This window comes from Parasteatoda tepidariorum, chromosome 4, assembly GCF_982258835.1.
Source record: "Parasteatoda tepidariorum strain Cologne lab strain chromosome 4, Ptep-v5.0, whole genome shotgun sequence".
Classification (NCBI taxonomy): domain Eukaryota; kingdom Metazoa; phylum Arthropoda; class Arachnida; order Araneae; family Theridiidae; genus Parasteatoda; species Parasteatoda tepidariorum.
Genome location: NC_141758.1, coordinates 1,618,780 through 1,637,985, shown reverse-complemented (window position 1 = coordinate 1,637,985; position 19,206 = coordinate 1,618,780). Strand labels below are relative to the sequence as shown.

General features: G+C 30.6%; 2 protein-coding genes across 3 annotated transcripts in view; one reads left to right on the top strand and one right to left on the bottom strand.

The window, feature by feature from the left end:
* Positions 1–18,278, bottom strand: part of LOC107437032 (beta-1,3-galactosyltransferase 5) — a 36,947-nt gene extending 18,669 nt beyond the window's left edge. The window contains exons 1-2 of one of the 2 annotated variants that reach the window (XM_071181569.2): positions 18,230–18,278; positions 15,723–15,942 (exon numbers count right to left, since the gene is read on the bottom strand). In XM_071181569.2, the coding sequence (XP_071037670.2) occupies positions 15,723–15,792 (70 nt within the window). In that variant the 5' untranslated portion in view covers positions 15,793–15,942; positions 18,230–18,278. Of the gene's footprint in view, positions 1–15,722; positions 16,196–18,229 lie in introns of those variants that run through there. The other variant, XM_016048896.4, reaches the window with a different exon arrangement.
* Positions 15,623–19,206, top strand: part of Fancm (FA complementation group M) — a 76,665-nt gene continuing 73,081 nt past the window's right edge. Inside the window, exon 1 of the mRNA XM_071181566.2 lies at positions 15,623–15,653. The gene's annotated coding sequence lies outside the window, so the exon portion shown is untranslated. The remainder of the gene's footprint in view (positions 15,654–19,206) is intronic.

Genomic DNA, 19,206 nt, shown 5'->3' with positions numbered 1-19,206 from the left:
TAAAAAAAAAACATTTCCAACAAAGTGTTAATAACATTCATAAGTGTATAGTATCAAATTTTCAATTCAATAGAATAAAATTTCATTTCGCTAGAATAGCTCAAAACTCGTAAATTTGTCAAAAAGAACATTTTGTGAAAAATGGTTTTTTCTAATCGTTTATTGAAAATTATACTTTTCAACAAATATTTCCTTTTTTTAAACATACTTAACTATAAATATGATCTTATTAAACTAGTTAAATAATTAGATACTTTAAAATTTGAAAAAAAAATCAGCACAATTTTCCAAAACAAGCGAAAACGTAATTGGATTTATAAATACATTTAGCTGCAAACAAGAAAATGCTAACAAAGGTACGTGGTCAAAACAAAATTGCCATACCTTTGTAAATTTTTCTTGGAGTAAAAAAATATTAGGTTTTAAAATGTTCAGTCAAATTTCAAAAATATAAAAAGTAGAAAATAGATTTTTCGACGAATTTTCGTCCATTTGAATGTCCTTGTAAAAAAGAAAAAGGGTAAATACAGCAATCATTATACATAAGCCTGGTAGCAAAATTAACGGAGTGAATCTGCAGCGCTATCACCACGAATCAAAATTATATCCAGGACTAAATCTTAACCCATGAAGGGCCAGAACTTTTTTTAGAAATATTAAGACTGATAACTCATTTATTTCTATGTTGAAATTTATCTTGGAAAAATAAGACATTCACCAATCTATATTATTGTTGAAAACGTATAAATATTGACCTGAGATTAAATTATTGTGATATTATTGTACTAAAGCGGTAACAAACACTGGGAAATATTCGATTAATATAAGCATGATTTACTTAAAAGTAAAATTGTGCATATATATAAGTGTCTAATTTATTTATCTGTAGTGGTAGTTCAAATAATTTTAAATTAAATTTATAAAATCATGCAAGAATGAGACATAAAAATTAAGTTTTGTTATCACTCTAAAATAAAATAATCCGGGAATAATTAGAAGCTACGATATAGGGTGAACCTAAAAGATTAACCTCTAAGCGCGTGCAGGGATATACGGAAAGACTCTCACAAAATTTCTGGTACATAAACTACAAATGTTGAATGTGTGTACCCTTGTTTATCCGGCATGCATCCTAACAGTAAAATCGTTCTATCAACGTGCGTCACAATAGCAGTGTAAGCCTGAAGTTTCAAAACTTGGCTTTATGTACTCCCAGCAACAATGTGGCATTTTAAAGTTATATAAATCTACCACAACTATCGAATAAAAAATTTGATTCAATATTTTTTTACAATTAACATTAGTTTCTTCCGTATAAAGTAAAATTTTAATGGGTTAAGTTTTAGAGTTTGGGGTAATTTAGAACTAACTCATCCCTTGAGTAAGATTTCACCAACTGATTGAATTTTCAGACTAATTCTTATATAGGCTGATTAACGGGTACAGACGATGATACGCAATTAGGCTACAAGAACGAAGTACTTTCTCTGAACAGACATAGTTTTTTTTTCTATAACTGATTCTTAACTCTGGAAAGCTGCCATCTGGTTCCAATAATTTAGTCGGAAGAGCGGTCGAAAGTTTTTCACTATATCTTTCCTCATATCTAGATCCGTTTAAGCGAATCTAAATATTTTTGCACGCAATTGTGAGATCCGCATAACCAAAGATAATTTCCTGCAAAAATTATTTTTATTTAGTTCATTTTCATTACTTTATTTAGTTATTAAGCATAATCTCAAATTTATCTCAAAACATGTAGCATGATATAAAAATATGCATTTTTTTCATTTATTAAGCGATGATACATTATTTCTTAAACTGAGTAGTTTTTTAAAGACTTATTTCAAATCCTTTTTCTGAAGCAAATGCTGTCTGTTGATCAAGTACGGACGTTGCCTTTGTATGGTTGAGTCATCTGTAAAACATTTCCTGTCTACTTTCAAAACATTTAGAATATTATGGAGAGCAAAATATGCGCAATAAAGATACGCATATTTTATCTCTCAATAAAATTCATAAAGCGCGATAAAGAAGATACTGTAAAAGTATAGTTATGACGTAAGAATAAGTTGTAAGATTATTTGATGCTTCGCCTTAAATACTTTCGAAAACTGAAATGGAAAATTCATTTTATAGCCTTCAGCTGATTTTGTTACGAAGGAAGACGCAGATATTTGTCATCCACCATTACACTTTTTAGTATCAGCTGGATAAATATTGCTTTCCTTCCTCACCTCACCTTTATATTTTAATAAAATTACGTCTTAAGGCATTTCTTAGAATTCATCGAAATAAAAATATATCATAGAATTAATATAAAATGTTGCTAATAATTATCTGATTGATCTCATCACACTTCTCAACTGACAATAGTGGTGGCAAAATGTCAATAATTGAATCAGTTCCTGACATATAGCATAATAAATAAATATATAGCATAATAAATAAATAAATATATATGTAGTATAATAAATAAATACAAAAAGGCACAAAATTTAGACCCATTTACCATATTCTAAAATACTTTCTTAATGATCGCAATAGTTTTTGTTTAAAGATATCAAATAGATTCTCTTTACCTTTAGGTATGCTAACAGAATGGAAATGGGGTGTTTATTATTACTTTAAAAACTTTGTTTTCAATAATAAGGATAATTAAAATAACAGTAACAATTCAACAAATTTTTTACAAATTATTCAATCAATTAAGCAATTAAAATTTTTTTGACAAAGCTAACAATAATTATGCAACCTTCTGTAAAAAATTCTATGTTGAACTTTTAAATATGGAGTTAAAAAATAGTAAAAATTTTAAACTTATTAATCTAAATAATACTATTCTCATTAAAATTTTTTGAGCTTTGTATAAGAGGTTAAAAAATAAAATTAGCAATATACAATTTCCTTATTTAATTATCAGTCCTAAATTTCATAAAATTCCTATAAAATTTAGAACAATCACATGTGCGTCTAATACTTACCTAACTAAACATGGCACCATTTTCTCTAACTACTTAAATAAAGTTATTAACAATATTATTAAAGAAGGTTTTTCTTGAATTATCACTAATAATCTACCGATTTTAGAATTTATTAAACATAATGAAATAAATTTTATTGCGACTTTAGATTTCCAGGATCTTTTCAATAAAGCATTCCCCTTTCTAAACTAAAAGATGTCCGTTTGAATTATAACTATGATTTTAAAAAATATCCTTAATTGCGATTTTGATTATTGGGAAATTCTAATTAATTTGTCTTTTTAATAATTATCGTTATAATGGAAAAGATATTTTTCTTCAAATTGAGGGAACACCACAAGGATCTAATTTTTCATCTCTCTTAGCTAAATTATTTTTGACATTATTATGAAAAAAATTTGTTTAAATTTGTTTTCAGATTTATTGATGATTTAATTATCTTTAACTTTCAAGATTATACTATTTTATTAAATAATATTTACCCAAGGGATTAATCTTGCTTCGTAATCATGATGATAATATTAATTTGCAATTTTTTGGATTTGGGTATCATAAAAGAAGAAAATATCTGCTTTGCTGATTATTAATACTGATTACGATAAAAGAAATGATTTTAATGTTTATAAATAAGCTAATTACTTGGAATTCTAATGTATCTAAGAACATCTATTTAAATACCAAATTTAATCAAATGAATAGAATTAAAAGAATATGTAGTAATATTTATTTATCCAAAAAACAAATAGATAAACTCCTTCAAAATTTGATAAAAAACAATGAATACCCAACTACAGTAATAAAATTCTATATAAAATCATTCAGTTAATAATATATTATTGTAGTTACATTAACTAAAAATTTTCTTTGTTAATTTATATAATTTTTCCATGTGCAAATCCATTTCGGGAAATCCGTGGCCAAAATTATTTACTAAAAAATTTCTTTGTTAATTTTTTCCATGTGCAAATCCATTTCGGGCAAATCAGTGGCAAAAGTTATTTACTAAAAATTTTCTTTGTTAATTTATATAATTTTTCCATGTGCAAATCCATTTCGGGAAATCCGTGGCCAAAATTATTTACTAAAAAATTTCTTTGTTAATTTTTTCCATGTGCAAATCCATTTCGGGCAAATCAGTGGCAAAAGTTATTTACTAAAAAATTTCTTTGTTAATTTTTTTCCATGTGAAAAAATTTGATAAGGAAAAAAACAAAAAAAACAAAACAATGGATACCCAACTATGCGTAAAACAGGCAATTCATGTTTCTTTCTCTTTTCTCTTTTATTTTATTTTTTCTTAAATAAAAGTTAATTTTCTGAAATTATTAATAGTCAACACCTTTAAATTATCCAGTATAATATTACCTTGCGCACATCTATTATCGGGCCCATCCATGGTAACTAACAAATCAATATTTACTAAAAAATTTCTTTGGTAATTTTTTCCATGTGCAAATCCTTTTCGGGCAAATCCGTGGCTAAAATAATTTACTAAAAAAATTTCTTTGTTAATTTATATAACTGTTGTCTTCATTTAAAATGAAGACAACAGTTCAATTTTTCATAAGAAATATTTGATCTGTCCAACAATAAGAATATGCTTTTTGGTAAACATATAAAAATTGTCAACACTGTCCTCTTTCTCCCCATCATGAGTTTGCCCCCATTTCTTACCTGGGGTCACCCTTATCGAGTTGTCTCGTCATTCCTTCCACCAAACATTCTAGTATGAAGGTATTGGGCTCGATTCCTGCTGTAATCTTTTGTGTATTGATGGAAGGACGTAATAAGCCGTATTTTCAATGAACTGCATATGTATGTGGTTGCAATGAAATGAATTAAAATAAAAATGCATCTTAACTACTCAATGAAATGTGAATAGCTATTTTATTATTAATATTTTTTTCTTCAATATTATGGGACACGGAAATACTTTCATTGGTTTTGTTATAACTAAAACGGTTGTTAGTTTCTCAAGAGACAATCTGTTACAAACCATTGGAATGGTATATTAAAGTTGATTTTAAATCAGTGCAACTTGACTCATTGGAGGATAATCTAGTAGCTGTTAGGTAAGATGAAGCTGGACAAGATGATTGCAACGGTGCAATAATCATCCGAGATGCATTTCAGTATCTATAAACAAAATACTACGAAATAGAACACATTATGTTCCAAAAACGAAACAATTGTTTCATAAATAATTGACATAGAACAATGCTTCGAAGCAATACATAGTGCGAAAAAAAAAAGGAATGCCATAAAAAAAAACTTTTAATCTATTGATTGGATTTTCACGTACTCAATTTAATGGTTCGTAGGTTTAACTTTAAAAAGGCTAAGAAGATACTTTAAGTTACGAAATCAGATACAATGACTAAATATGCAGCGAAACCTGGAAAGATCACCTCTATTTAGTACCACGTTTGGGAGACAGGAAATTTTTTCCTTAGGAATCTATGTTGAAGAAAACCTTTAGGGGAGACCATTAAAACCTGTCCCAGCAAACGGAAAAACATCAGCACAAAGCACTAAAAATATCAAAACACAAAATGTAACAAAACAAAAATAAGTACATTAAAATGTATTCAAAATATTTGTGAGAGACTCTTATTTAGAGAGCTCTATTTGACGATACAATCTCATGTTGCGGACTATGTCTCAGTGTACTAAATACTATGTCTCATGTCTCAGTGCACTCAGTGATACTATGTCTCATGTCTCAGTGCACTAAAGACGATGCTATTAATAATTTACTTAAAGAGTTGGAAGTTAAATAAAAAAAAAAGGTAATTTTAGAAAAAAACAAACATCTCAAACAAAGCTCTTCTCATCTTTTAAAGCTAACTAATTTTTATGATATTAACTTAAACAAAAAAACGTAATTGCTTATTTTTTAAAATAGCTTTATCATTAATAACTGGCTTTAATTGTTTTTACAGATTACTTATATGAGTTGGAATCTTTTCTATAGACGCTAAATTTTAATCATCGATACGTCTTTTCATGATATCAACAGAAGTGGCATTTCCGCACCATGAAAATGACATTGACTAAAAATAAAATAGTTTTCGAAAAATCATGTACCTTCGATTACAATTGTGAAGTCAATGGAGGTTAACCTCTAAGAACGGCCCATTTACTGTGGAACGGAGAGTGATCGCACACGAGAAGTTTCACTGTACCATTTTTAGACGAATTTGGATTTCTAGTTCTTGAAATGTGGTGTAAGGGCGCAATCTGGGAAATAGGGCCCCATAGTTTGATTTGGAGAGCGGTAGAGTAGATCTTTTGAAATCATGGTTTTTATGGTTACGATTTTTATACGATTTTATAGTTAAAAAAAATAAATATATATAGCTCAGAAAATATTCGTCTGATTGCGATCAAACTTTACTCTTTGCCACATAAATTTAAATTTTTCTAAATGATATAAGAACTTGTATAACTTACTATAATTCAAATTTTTTTCAACTATTATTAAATAAAATTAAAAAAGGAAATTAATAATTATTAAATCTTATTTTTGCATAAATATCTTTGGATAAACGCTTTTTATAATGCAAAGAAGAATTTTTAAAACTCACATAAAAAGTTCTCGAGATATGGTAAAATACACAAAAAATGTTTTCGAGATATGAAATATGCAAAAAGTTAAATTAACGTTAAAGGGTCCAACTGCTCTCCTGACTAAACAATTGGGGGCCTATTTCCCTGATTGCGGCTACATCCATAATTCGAGGGTCAAGACACCAAATCTGTCAAAGTAAAAGAAAGGTATATTTATTCAGAGAAAATACACTTGACTTTGAAACTTAAAATATGGTCTGCACTCATTAATATATTTAAGGCGAGATTAAACCATTAGGAAACGTGAAAATCAGATCAAGTTACATGAAGTGTCGCTATTGGGGCCAAATTTTCCAAATTCTAAGGCTCAAAAATTCGAATCCGTTCTACATTTTTGGGTCTGATTTCACAACTTAAAAGTATCAATAGGATTTCTATTCAGCATATATTTCAGGTCTACATGAAAGCAAGATGATTAGTTCAAAAGTTGCTGATATTTCGTGCAATTTGCGTTGAGTTTACTTTAAACTGGGATTATCCATTTTTAGCAGTCAGATTACAAACCATTTTTGAAAACAATTTGTTACTTAACAACCTGTTTTAAAACTTTATGACATTTTTCATGACACAAAATTTTGAGCTAATAAGAGCATACCAAGGTTAAGATAAATGAAAATATTTGTTCAGTGCTATCAGATTACATATAATTTAATAAGAATTTATTTCATTGATTGTTAAGGCACACATAAAACAAACAGACGGCATCTTAAAATTTTTATTCTTTGCAACGTCTTTACAGCAGAAACAAAGCAGCTTTCAGTTCAATTTGAAAGATGCTCGACGTTTTGATTTTTTTTAATAGAGATAAACTAAACTTCTTAAATAAAATATAGAGATGAACCATAAGTGTTAAAACTTTAAACAAATTTGATGGGTAGGCGCTATGACAACAGTTTTCTTAGGTACATACTCGGAGATTCCTTCCCCCGTTCGTTTCGCTCACTAAGATTCCTTCTCAATAATTTTTTATTAATGGACGATAAACAGATTGTAAGATCAAAATTAAAAATTACTCAGTAAAATGATCTTAATAATTGAATTTTTTTGACACACATTTAGTTTTTGTTTCTATTAGGTATAAAATTTAAAGAAAATAATTCAAGCTTCGTAGTGGGACAAAGAAAACAGGACAAAATCAAAAATTTTTTTTTAAAAACAGACAACTTTTAAAAAGGACAAACTAAGCATAGCATAATTTGAAAAATTTAAATACAATAAAGACAAATTTTATCGCGAAAGAATAATAAAACATGTCATTTTTAATTTCCGAATTACTTCGTTTAGAGCAGAAAGTTTTAACAGTTTGACATTTAATTTTATACACTGAGTAAGTTAAGAAAAAGTTTACAGTACCGCTGCTTTTAAAAAATAACGATATCGATCCGATCAAAAGTTATCTAAATTTGTAACCGAGTTCTTTTAATCCTGAAATCCCTCACTCAATTCATGATTTAAAATTCCATGATAAGTTCGATCATGAACGAGATAAAAGAAAAACAAGAACATGAACGAGACGAATCAATAATTAAAAAGCTATAAAAGTTACTGGATTTGCTGAAAAGAAGGGATTGAATTCGTCCCCATAAAAATTTTAAAAGGTTAATTGAGTTTTCATAAAATGACGGAATTTCCAAAAATTGTGATGAACAAAATTCTGGCTTGCATATAATTAGTGGAAGGCCCCTATTGCTGAACGATCGTATTTTGCGATTTTCACCAGTATTATCAATTAAAGTACTTGAATGTTGTATAGAAAATCCTTCGATTCTTTTAATCAATTAACTTAAAACCCTCTTTTGTATTCATGGAAAATGGCATGTTCTGTAGACACACAAAAATGAGGAATATCAGGACGTAACTTGAATATTTCATTGCAACTTTATCTTCAAGCTTGTTCTTTGAATTCTCAGTGCCCGACTTAGCCTAATTGGCGTACGAGACAAAAACTTCTTCGGAGGGCTCCGCTGCTTCACTACTTCAACAATGAAGAACCGAACTTTATGGAAGTATACTTAAATTTTTCACTTCATTATACATAGATAACAAGGAAATTCACTAGAACTTAAACTAGCTATTAAGTCCCCCCCCCCTTCAATGGTCAGACAAAATATCGTTCTGTCCATCTTATTGATTTTCTGACAATTCCATGTCCATAAGGCCAAATGCAGTTTTCTGATTGTCACCTAGCTGCGGAAAATGCATATCCTTGCTGACATTAGGGTGAAATTCAGCTAAATTTTCGCAATTACGATGGCTCAATTAAACCAATCAGAAGCCAGTATTTTTGGGATATTTAAAAATACTGGCTTTTGATTGACCAAATTTGTCCAACGTAATTGCGAACATTTAGCTGAATTCCGCCCTAGAAAGCCATGGATTTACAAAATATAGATTTTTTATGTTCATACGATAGATTTATGAAGAAGCTAACATAAAATCGATGGATTTTACACTGTACTGATATTTTGTTTTAAAAAAGTTCATTAAAGCAGGAAACGTAAAATAAACTTTCGATTTGATTTGGGGGGCCCCTCTAATGTGGTGGTCCGAGACAACTGCCCCGTATGCCCCTGCCTAAGTCAGGCCCCTTAAATTCTTATTGGCAATAGTGTGAAAAATTAATTTTAAATACTGCTTTAGATACCTGTATTCCTCATTCGAATGAATAAGTTGATTAGGCACAGTTTCGCATAAAATTTATTATTAAAGTAAATATAAGTTATTAAAAAGCCTCTTATTTACCTATTAAATAATTTAAGCATGAATCTGTTTAGACCAGAGGTCACCAAAGTGGTCTATATAGACCCCCAGGGGTCTATTTAACAAAAGCTGGGGTCGATCTGAGCCAGGGGGTCCATCCGAATCGGAAGGGTCGATTGGAGGTCGAAGAAAAAACAGTTCTTTATACGCAAATCACACATACCTAATTGAGTATGTAAAATTTGTGAATTTTTTTATAATTCACTTAATATCAGTTTCTTTATAGAACATAAATTAATAAACGTATATTTATTCGGGTAAAACAAGTATTTACGTACCAGCGCGCAGTGGCACGTACTCTGCACTTCTGGTTTATAAGTCATATCATGTGTGCGCTTGTCCAAATGTCACGGGTGACGAGCATTGACGTTACAAAAGCAAATATCATACACAGTTTCAGCTATCTTTGCCAACTGTGAACAGTGCTGAATATTTGCAGTGTCATTATTAAAACTTTTATAGTTTCGGACAATTAGTTATTGTTTTGATAAAACCATTCGTTCAGTTTAGATAGCAATTTTAATTATCAATACATGTAAAAAAAGAAGGTAAGCATTAATAATATGGATTAGTACAGCCCGCGACAAAACTATAGCACACTTTGTACTGTTTTACGAAAATTACAAAATTTTTGAAATTATTATTATTTTGATCTGATGTATGTCTTTAACTGTTCTTAAGAATAACAATTTTGTATGAAATAAGTTTATTTTAATTTCCAGTAAGTAGTAAACAGCAATACAACAACATTATTGCGGTTTACTACTAACTGGAAATTATTTATGCTACACACATCAAATTAAGGTAACAATATCTTCAAAATTTTGCGATTTTTGTAAAAAAATACAAAGTGTGCTATAGTTTTGTAGTTGTTTAGTCTGTATATTACATTAATTTATTTTAAATTTATATATAGAACCCTAATTGAAAAATCGCAGTTTCAGTTTCTAAAAAGAAATGTCGGTATTATTCATTGGATTATTTGAAATTTGGATTGATTTGTTCGCCGACAAATGAAACGATTCCTATGTGTTTTCTATGCGAAAAAACTTTCGGAAATGACTACATGAAACCGTCAAAAATGAAAGATCATCTTGGTAGATCTCAGATAAGAAAAATAAAGAACTTGAATTTTTCAAAAACTTAAAGAAAAATTCACGTGTCGACCAACTATCAGAAGTTTTATGAAGCAGTCTACTGAAGTTGAAACTGAAGGAGGATTAATAGCTTCGTACAAGATTTCGCTTAATATAGCAAAGAGGGAGAAACCACACTCAATCGCTGAAGAAATTGTTATACCTGCAAATAAAGACGTCATTGAGGACGTAATGAAAAAAGAATCCGTTAATGTTTTAAAGTCATTGCCAATTAAGTGCAAATTCTGTATAACGGCCTATCGACGAAATGGCTGAAGAAATAGAAAATACGGTAGTTTCAGAGCTAAAAAATTGCAAGTTCTCTATTCAACTTGATGAATCTGTTTTTGGCGTTTCTGCTATTCTTATGATGTACGTTAGATATTTCAGTAAAATTAAGGGACAAGTCACTGATGAATTTTTATTTGTTAAATATCTTGAAACTGATGGAAAAAAGAGAGACAATTTTTAGATGTTTACACAAATATTTAAATAAATATGATATTCCGCTTGGAAATATAGCGGTAGCCACAGATGGTGCTACTGCTATGGTAGGGAGTTACCGAGGTTTTGCTTCATTTCTCAAAGAAAAAGTGCCCGGTATACGTACTATTCATTGTGTGTTGCATAGAAACAACTTAGTAGCAAAGTATCTGAGTCCAGAGTTACATAAAGCTTTACAGTTTTGTATTAAGTGTATCAATCAAATTAAAGCCCAACCTCTTAAATCAAGATTATTTTCCAAACTTTGTGAGGAAAACGACATGTTATTTAACCAATTACTTCTGCACACCGAAGTTAGAGGTTTATCTACAGGTGTATGCATGCAAAGGCTCGTTGAGTTATTTGACTCCACGACCGATTTTCTCAGCGAAATAAACCCTGTTCTGAGTGATAAATTCCAAAACAATAAGAGCCATATTTTTTATTTGGCGAACTTATTTGGAAAATATAATGATATCCAAACAAAACTGCAAGGAAAAGATGTAACAATTATCGAAGCTCGAACAATACTGTTAGGCTTCCAAGTAAAATTAAATATATTTAGATCTTCATTGCTACGTAAGGATTATCAGTATTTTTCAAATCTGTGGCAATTAGAAATAAAAGAAAAAGACTTGGAAATATACACAGGTCATCTTCAAAAATTGACGATTTTAAACTGCGCTTTGTTGATTTGGAAAACATTGACATTCCTGATTGGATTAATGTGCCATTTTCTGCTCAAATTAAAAACGTGGACATCAACCTGCAAGATGAGCTTGCTGAATTATTATCAGATCTTGAAGCAAAGACGCTTTTTAAAAATTTAACAATAAGCTAATTTTGGACAAACATAAATATAATGCAAAAATATGTAAAACTTTGCGAAATAGCTCAGCCATTTATGCTAGCATTTCCAAGTTCCTATATGGTTGAAGCCGGTTTCAGTCACGTAAATTCAATCATAACTAAGAACAGAAATAAGTTTTGTAGTTTCGAGGGGATTTAAGATTAAAATTGACCAATTTTGAACCCAATATAGCGAACCTTGCAAAAAAAACACCAGGCACACCCATGTCAGTGATTAAGAAGCAATGAATCTGCAGTTACTTTACTTATTATTTCTACTTATTTATAATTACTTATTATTTAATAAATATTAAGGTATTTAAATTTCAACATTAATATATTTTTCATAAAACTATTGTTGCACAATGTACTATTACTTTAATAAATGTTTAAAATCATAAAATAAGTGTGCAAACACAACATCTAATAGAGTTTTATTTTAGTTAACAGAAAATTACTTTTATGGGGGTCGATGGAGATTTCGAAAAATTATGTAGGGGTCGATGATCAAAAAAGTTTGGCGACCCATGGTTTAGACATTCTCTTTCCATGACTGCGTTTTCCAGATATCTTTTACTTCACGTTTTTCCAGATATCTTTTTATTCATTGAATAATTTATACTTTTAGATTTTCAGAATAGCTCACTTTTATGTTGTTGTTGTTGTTTCTAATCCCCAAGAGGTCCATCCCAATTAGACCAATTCCATAAGTCCAAAAATGTCCAGGAAGTCTAAAAATAGATGAGGTTTTGAAAAAACCTCGTCGATCTTAAAATCGATACAGTTTAGAATATGCTCGGGCGAAGCCTGAGCAGTCCTACATTTAGTGCAAAGTCCAAAAGTCTTTTGCCCCTGAACATACGAGAGACACCTCAAGTGACCACTTGCAAAGCGAGACAAACAAGTCTGCTGGCTTCTAGGTCCCTCAAAAAGTAAGGCACTTCCAGGTCGTTTTCTGAAATACCAACTATGCGGAGGAGGAACCCTCCAGAGGTTCATAAACATTTTTTTGCCCTCTGCAAAGACCTCGTTGAAAGTGGAAGGTAGATCTGGCTGTAAAGGTTCCAAAGAAGCATCTTTAGTCAGTGAGTCCGCCATCTCGTTACCTTTGATTCCAACGTGTGATGGAATCCATTGGAAGTGTACTCCAAAGTCCGCAGAGAGCCTGAAGAGCATCCCCAAAATTGAAGCCGCAGCCCTGTCTCCAACATTCATCCAGTTGCTAAGGTGTTGGATTGAAGATTTGTTATCTGTCAGTATCCATATATGCTTAAAGTCAGGCTCAGCAATATTCTCAACATGTCTTAGGCCATTTTCAATCGCAATAAGCTCAGATCTGAAAACTGAGCAAAATTCAGAATTTCTAAATTTGAGACTCAATGTGTACGTGGGTGTTTTAATAAAAACCCCACTACCTGAATGACCTTCGTCGCTCTTGCTGCCATCTGTGTATAGTTCTAAAGCATCTGATGGTATTTGGCTAATAGTTTCAAGAGCCATTTGTCTCATAAATTCTGGGTTGTCTTTACTTTTATGGGCCGGGTACAACAGCTCCGTATGGAAATGGATACCAGAAAAATCAGTAACAGGGCTAAAACATGACCTCAAGGAATGAGGCTCAATTCGGCAGGGATATCGCAAGTCTACAAGATGAATTGAAACAGCCAAAGAGAAGGGACTGTTTCTCTTCAGTCTATGGTTATTTTTCCAATTTTTGAGATAGCAAGAGGTTCTGTTCTGGTCACCAAAACTGATGAGCTTATTGTAGTATTTCTTGAGACTGGAGTTCCTTCTCATGTACAACGGCTGGAGGTCAGATTCAAACGAACTTTTATGATGTTCATTAACAGAAATTTTTTTTAAAAAAACATTAAAACAGTCAAAGTTTTGAAAAAAAGTGTCTCAAATTTTCAGTTTTTATATGCAAAATTTACATTTACAACAGGATACAAGGGTAAAGGATGACCAAGCTCGTATTTCTAATTTAAACTAATAATTACTATTACTTTATTACATAAAATAACTTGCATGAAAAGGTTGTTCATGGGGATAATAAAATAAAATGAACTACCTCCAAAAAACTAGTATTTTATCTGGTTATTTTGAAAAGCTTCTCAAAATCAAACAAAACATATCCGAATATTACCTTAGTATCCTAAGTAAAATGTGATTTAAATATTTTTTTCTTAAATTAGAAAGTAATTATAGTATATCAATCTTGTGATGGTATATGGTCTTGTGATGGATCATAGATCTAAGTTTTTGGAAGTGATTTTAAGCCTGAGTCGAGAAATGAAATATTAACTCTCGACTCGAGGCATATTAAAGACTCATTTTGTCCGAAATCAGTGCTGTAGTTGAAAAAAAAAATATTTCGTAGAACTAATTTTCTTATTGGGTATATGTTAGAGTTGGTTGATTTTTGTTAAACCAAAAAATGACTAGTTTAAATTATTTGGCGAGCTTTAATTAAGAAAAAAATAAATGAATAAAAGCAGACAATTATTTTTTAAAAAAAGGGGGTTTACTGTCACACAACTTGGATCATTTTTATCTTTGGTGTATTCATCATAAAAACTATTGTTGACAAAATAATTGCATAATATGATTTCTATTGCAAATTTCTATTGAACATTACTAAGTGAGTACACAGTTCTCCAATAGCACTGCTTGTTTAACTCGTTGCTTCAATAGCAAGAAGGTCGAAAACATTTCTATGCATGTACACAAAAAGGGGTAAAAATTTGTTTTGTTAGAATTTAACAGTAAGAGAAGTTCACATTTGTTATAACTTATATTATTAACTTTAAAAGTGTCTTTATTCAAATAAGGATTGAATGAACTCCATGATTATTGACGAAATATAATTATTGGCTCTTAGATTGGTTTCCTTGCTAACTAGATTATAAAATATGTGAAACAGAGTTAGAAAAATAATCTCATTTATAATTAAAATTTTACAAATCTTTTTTACATAAAATTTACAATTTTACATAAGAAAATTTACATAAAATTAATTAAAATCAACTTGATATAAAGATTTTGTTCTCATTCAACACTAGTAAATGCTATTTAAATAATTACTTTGATTACTTAGCTTTTTAGCTATATCAAAACTTAAAGCGTTAGAAACATTTCCGCTTATACAATAACATATAATATTAATATTATTAATAATATGGCTATTCTCATTCCGTCTGATTACAAACGAGCTGAAAAATTGCACCAATAAGATTTAAAAGCTCACTTGCTCTATTGAATCTGATTTGTATCTACAATTAACACATCTGTTAAAGTGAAATTTATCCCCCCTGAACCGAGCAGATATTTTTGCTTCGCTTCGTAAAAAATAATAAACTAATAAATTGGTTTGAAATCTGTTTCAAATATTTAATTTTTTTTACTACAGCAAAAGAAATATTTCGGGGAACATGTTCCCCTGCGCAAACAGCACTGCCCAAAATAAAAAAATTAATTAGAAAAAAAAAAACTCACCGACAATAAGTAAGTTATTTATAAGTTTATCTTTCTTTAATGGCTCCAGTGTTTTAGTTAAAAAAAGTTGCATATTGGCTTCTACTAGAACAAAAAATTTAAGATTTAGGTTCCGTATTCATAATTTAAATACAACTGCTAAATTTCCTGTACATAAATAATACTTTGCTCGTGAAGATAGCAATCTCAATTGCAAGTCAAATGAAAAGCACTTTTTAAACCTAAAATTCTTTCAGCTTTTTAAATTTTAGGACCTATGTCGATTTGCGTTGGGTTTCATTCCATTCAACTTTAAATAAATAAATAAAACACAGGAGTTCTCCAGGAAGGCGCGAAAACAGGTATTTCGTATAACTTATCATCTAAAGAATGAGAAAGAACTTACTTTGTTTTTTGGTCTCCTCTTCATCGAGAGGAATTTTGGTCGTGTAGATGGGACTTTTGTCAGGACACATCTTTTCTACTTGAATCTTCGTAGAAACAATAAATCCTCTTTCCTTCCCTTCATTCGAGACACTTAATATTGACTCAACTGCTTGCTCGTCACGCTTCTTGCGATATCAGAATAATTATTTTCGAACGAATCGTCAAAAAATATCTTCCATCTTATGAGATATGAAATGATTCAGCCTTTGTTTCACTCAATTCATGTTTATTCCATGAAAAAAGAAACATGTTCGTAAAACTTAAAACAGGTTATTGAATTGAAATTTATTAAAAAAACAATATTACTTAATATGTTATATTCGTTTGTTGATGTTAATTTCGTAGAAATTTTTAACAAAAACAATATTGAATGATTATTAATTACAGCTTATGTATGAGACGACAGACTGCTTTAAAAATCCAGCTAGTAGTATTTTAGAATGAGTCGCTTTTTAAAAAATCGAAAGAAAAAAAAAAGAAACGTATCCGGCTTTTGGCATCTGTATTGCTAACGGATATATCAGAAACGGGTGCAAATTAGGATCAATTTGAACTCACTTTTAAGTACAAAATACAGTTTCTTTCTTTCCGAGAAATTTAAATTTAGTTTTCAATATTTTAAAATGTGTACAGTGGCTGTTCTAAAAATTTGAAGTTTTTCAAAGGAAAAAAAAATGTTTGAAAATACATAAATATTATAATTTCATGCAAGAACATTTTTTAACATGCTAATTGGGTACTTGCATTTCAAGAAGAAGACCATCCATAACCACACTTGTGACCTATGACTTTCGAGACTTATTATTTGCTTATGTATTTTAGCGTAGCATAGTCCTCCTCTCTGACTCCAAGCTATTGCTTCCTCCAAAGCCCCCGCATCTGCCGACATTCTACATTGTTGTCAAGCCCTTCACAGGCTTGACCAAAACAACGAAAATGTCACCATGCAATGGGTACCAGCCCACTGTGGACTTCAAGGTAACGAAACTGCAGATTTCTTGGCCAAAAAAGCCGCCAAGATTCTACAAATATCTCTTAAGCCAGTTCTTTCCACACCACAAAAAGGCTAATAAAAATCTCTCTTCGAACAACATTTGAGGCAAAACTCCAAGAAGCAAATAAAAATAAGGACTGGTTGGAAGGAATTAAAGATATTCCGTCATGGTCAAGAGAAAAATCTGTGGCCCTTTTTCGCCTCGCCACTGGCCATGACTGTTTATCAAAACACCTGTATAAAATTAAAATCTTTTCAAGCCCCTTTTGTCCATTATGTAACCAACAAGAAGAAATGGACGCTAACCATCTAAGACATTGCCCTGCACTTCCTCCTGGGCCCTTGTGGGAACGATATTGGCGGGCGAGATGCATTATTACAGACCTATAGACTCTTTATTTTTGTAGCTCTTGTTTCCGTTTTTCTTTCTTTCTTTATATTGTTCTTGGCTACAAATTTGTCTTTCATGTCTGTCATTGGAAATAAAAAAAAATTTTTTTTTTAGCGTAACCGTGAAACATTTTTAATTTGTGTACCTCGCAACTACGATGCATAGTTAGTTTGTATATGTTCTACATGGCTTCGTGCCTCTCTCTGAGTTAAGTAAGAAATATATAATGAAAGAATTGAAATCTTTGTGAAACAATATATAAAGAGTCACTTAAGAAAAGAAATGCCTTTGGCGAGCTAGGTTTACTCGATATAGAACGGAAAGAGCAGTTGTTAACGTAAGCAAATGCTACGTTTCAACAATCCATCAGGATCGAGATACCCACACTACGTCACTTCCTGGTATCCCATTGTAACGAAATGAAAGGTTAGCTGGATTCGAAAAATAATCATTTGTACAGTAAAAAAATTTAGTTTATGAAAAGAAAGGTTGAGATTGAATAAGATTATTACGAAGTAATTTTACGCGTTAACGATATGAAACGGTATCTTACATAATCATAGAAATTTAAACAGAAAACTGTTTTATCCCTTTTGAATTAAAATGTTGGTTACAAATATGATGTCACGCTATTTTATTAAATTGAAATGTAGTTTTAAAAAATTTGTCCACCCATACATATAATAAAAGTTCATTTTGAGAAAGGTTTTATAAAATTCCATTCATTTTAAATATTTCTGCTTTTGTTCATCATCACTGCATCCTCAATTATTATAGGTTATTCAGAATAGAGTGAATATAATTCATATTACTTTAGAAATAAAAATTAAATAGTATTAGTTTCTATTTAAATAAATAATTATTCTTTGTGTGATGGTTAGAGATGAATTTGGGTTTACTTTTTGAGTCCGCCAAATAAAATTTATTATTAAGATTATTATTTTCTCCTCAACTATACAGATTTTTATTTAATCTGAAAACGTTATCATGACCCCTATGACTTTTTTCAGATCCCGTCTCATCTGTAATGTCATTAAAAAAAAAAAGAGTTGAAATTTAAAAGTAAAGAAAAGAGACCTACCCGAGAGTGAAAGCGTAAATTCTTCCTTTCGCTGTCACACCTCTATCTCAGTTTATGACACTTAAGATGTAGATTTTAGTCTTTAAACGAAGTCACTTATCAGTTGTGCAGCTTCTAAACTTTTTCTTTTTAAAGGCGAATAATTTATTTATCTCAATTGTTTTCTTTCCTTCTTAAATTGGGTTGAAACCAACTCTTCCATGTGCTGATCGAATAAAAAGTTGGATGCCAACCTAATGACACCGAAGTGCAGAGCAAATTTCGACTGAATATTTTAGATAGGCAGCACCAGTAGCAGGGGAATTCTAAGAGACTTACTAAAAAATCCCGTGTTGTTTAAAAAAAAAACAAAAAAAAACGGTGTTTGCTAGAAACTGGCAGACGTTTAGAAGCAAATAGACATGTCAAGTGGTCGTTAGGATACCGAAGCAGAGGATGAAAATGGTGATGGCATGTCTTCAGATCATAATGAGAGATGTTTCGCAGACCGTCGCCGATAGCCCATTGTGTAGCTCTAGTGGCACGTGAACAAGCAACAACAGCACTTCAAGTGGTTTGCAATATTTTTTGAATAAGTATTGCCAGACTGGACACATTGCATCGGAAATAATTAACCCATTAATATTCGTCCATAAATAGTGAATTATCCTTTTACCCGCCAGATTTCTATTTTGAAACAATGAGAAAAGCGACTTTACGGAAAAAGTGGTCTTCCCAGTTCTCCTAACAATGAAATAATTGACTTACCAGTCTTTTATCTTTTTGAAGAAAAAAATAGAACATTGTCTGCCGTTTAAACATGAATAAAAAACCTGTACGAAAAAAGGTGTCCAAAAAATATCGTGAGAAACAAGCATCGGGTTAAAAATACAATTGTGGTTGACATTCAAGAGTGTGGTGAAAGTGCAAAATCTTAAATAAAAAACCCGAGATTCTTTTTTTTTTTTTTTTAGCTGATTTGTTTTCTCCAGAGACAG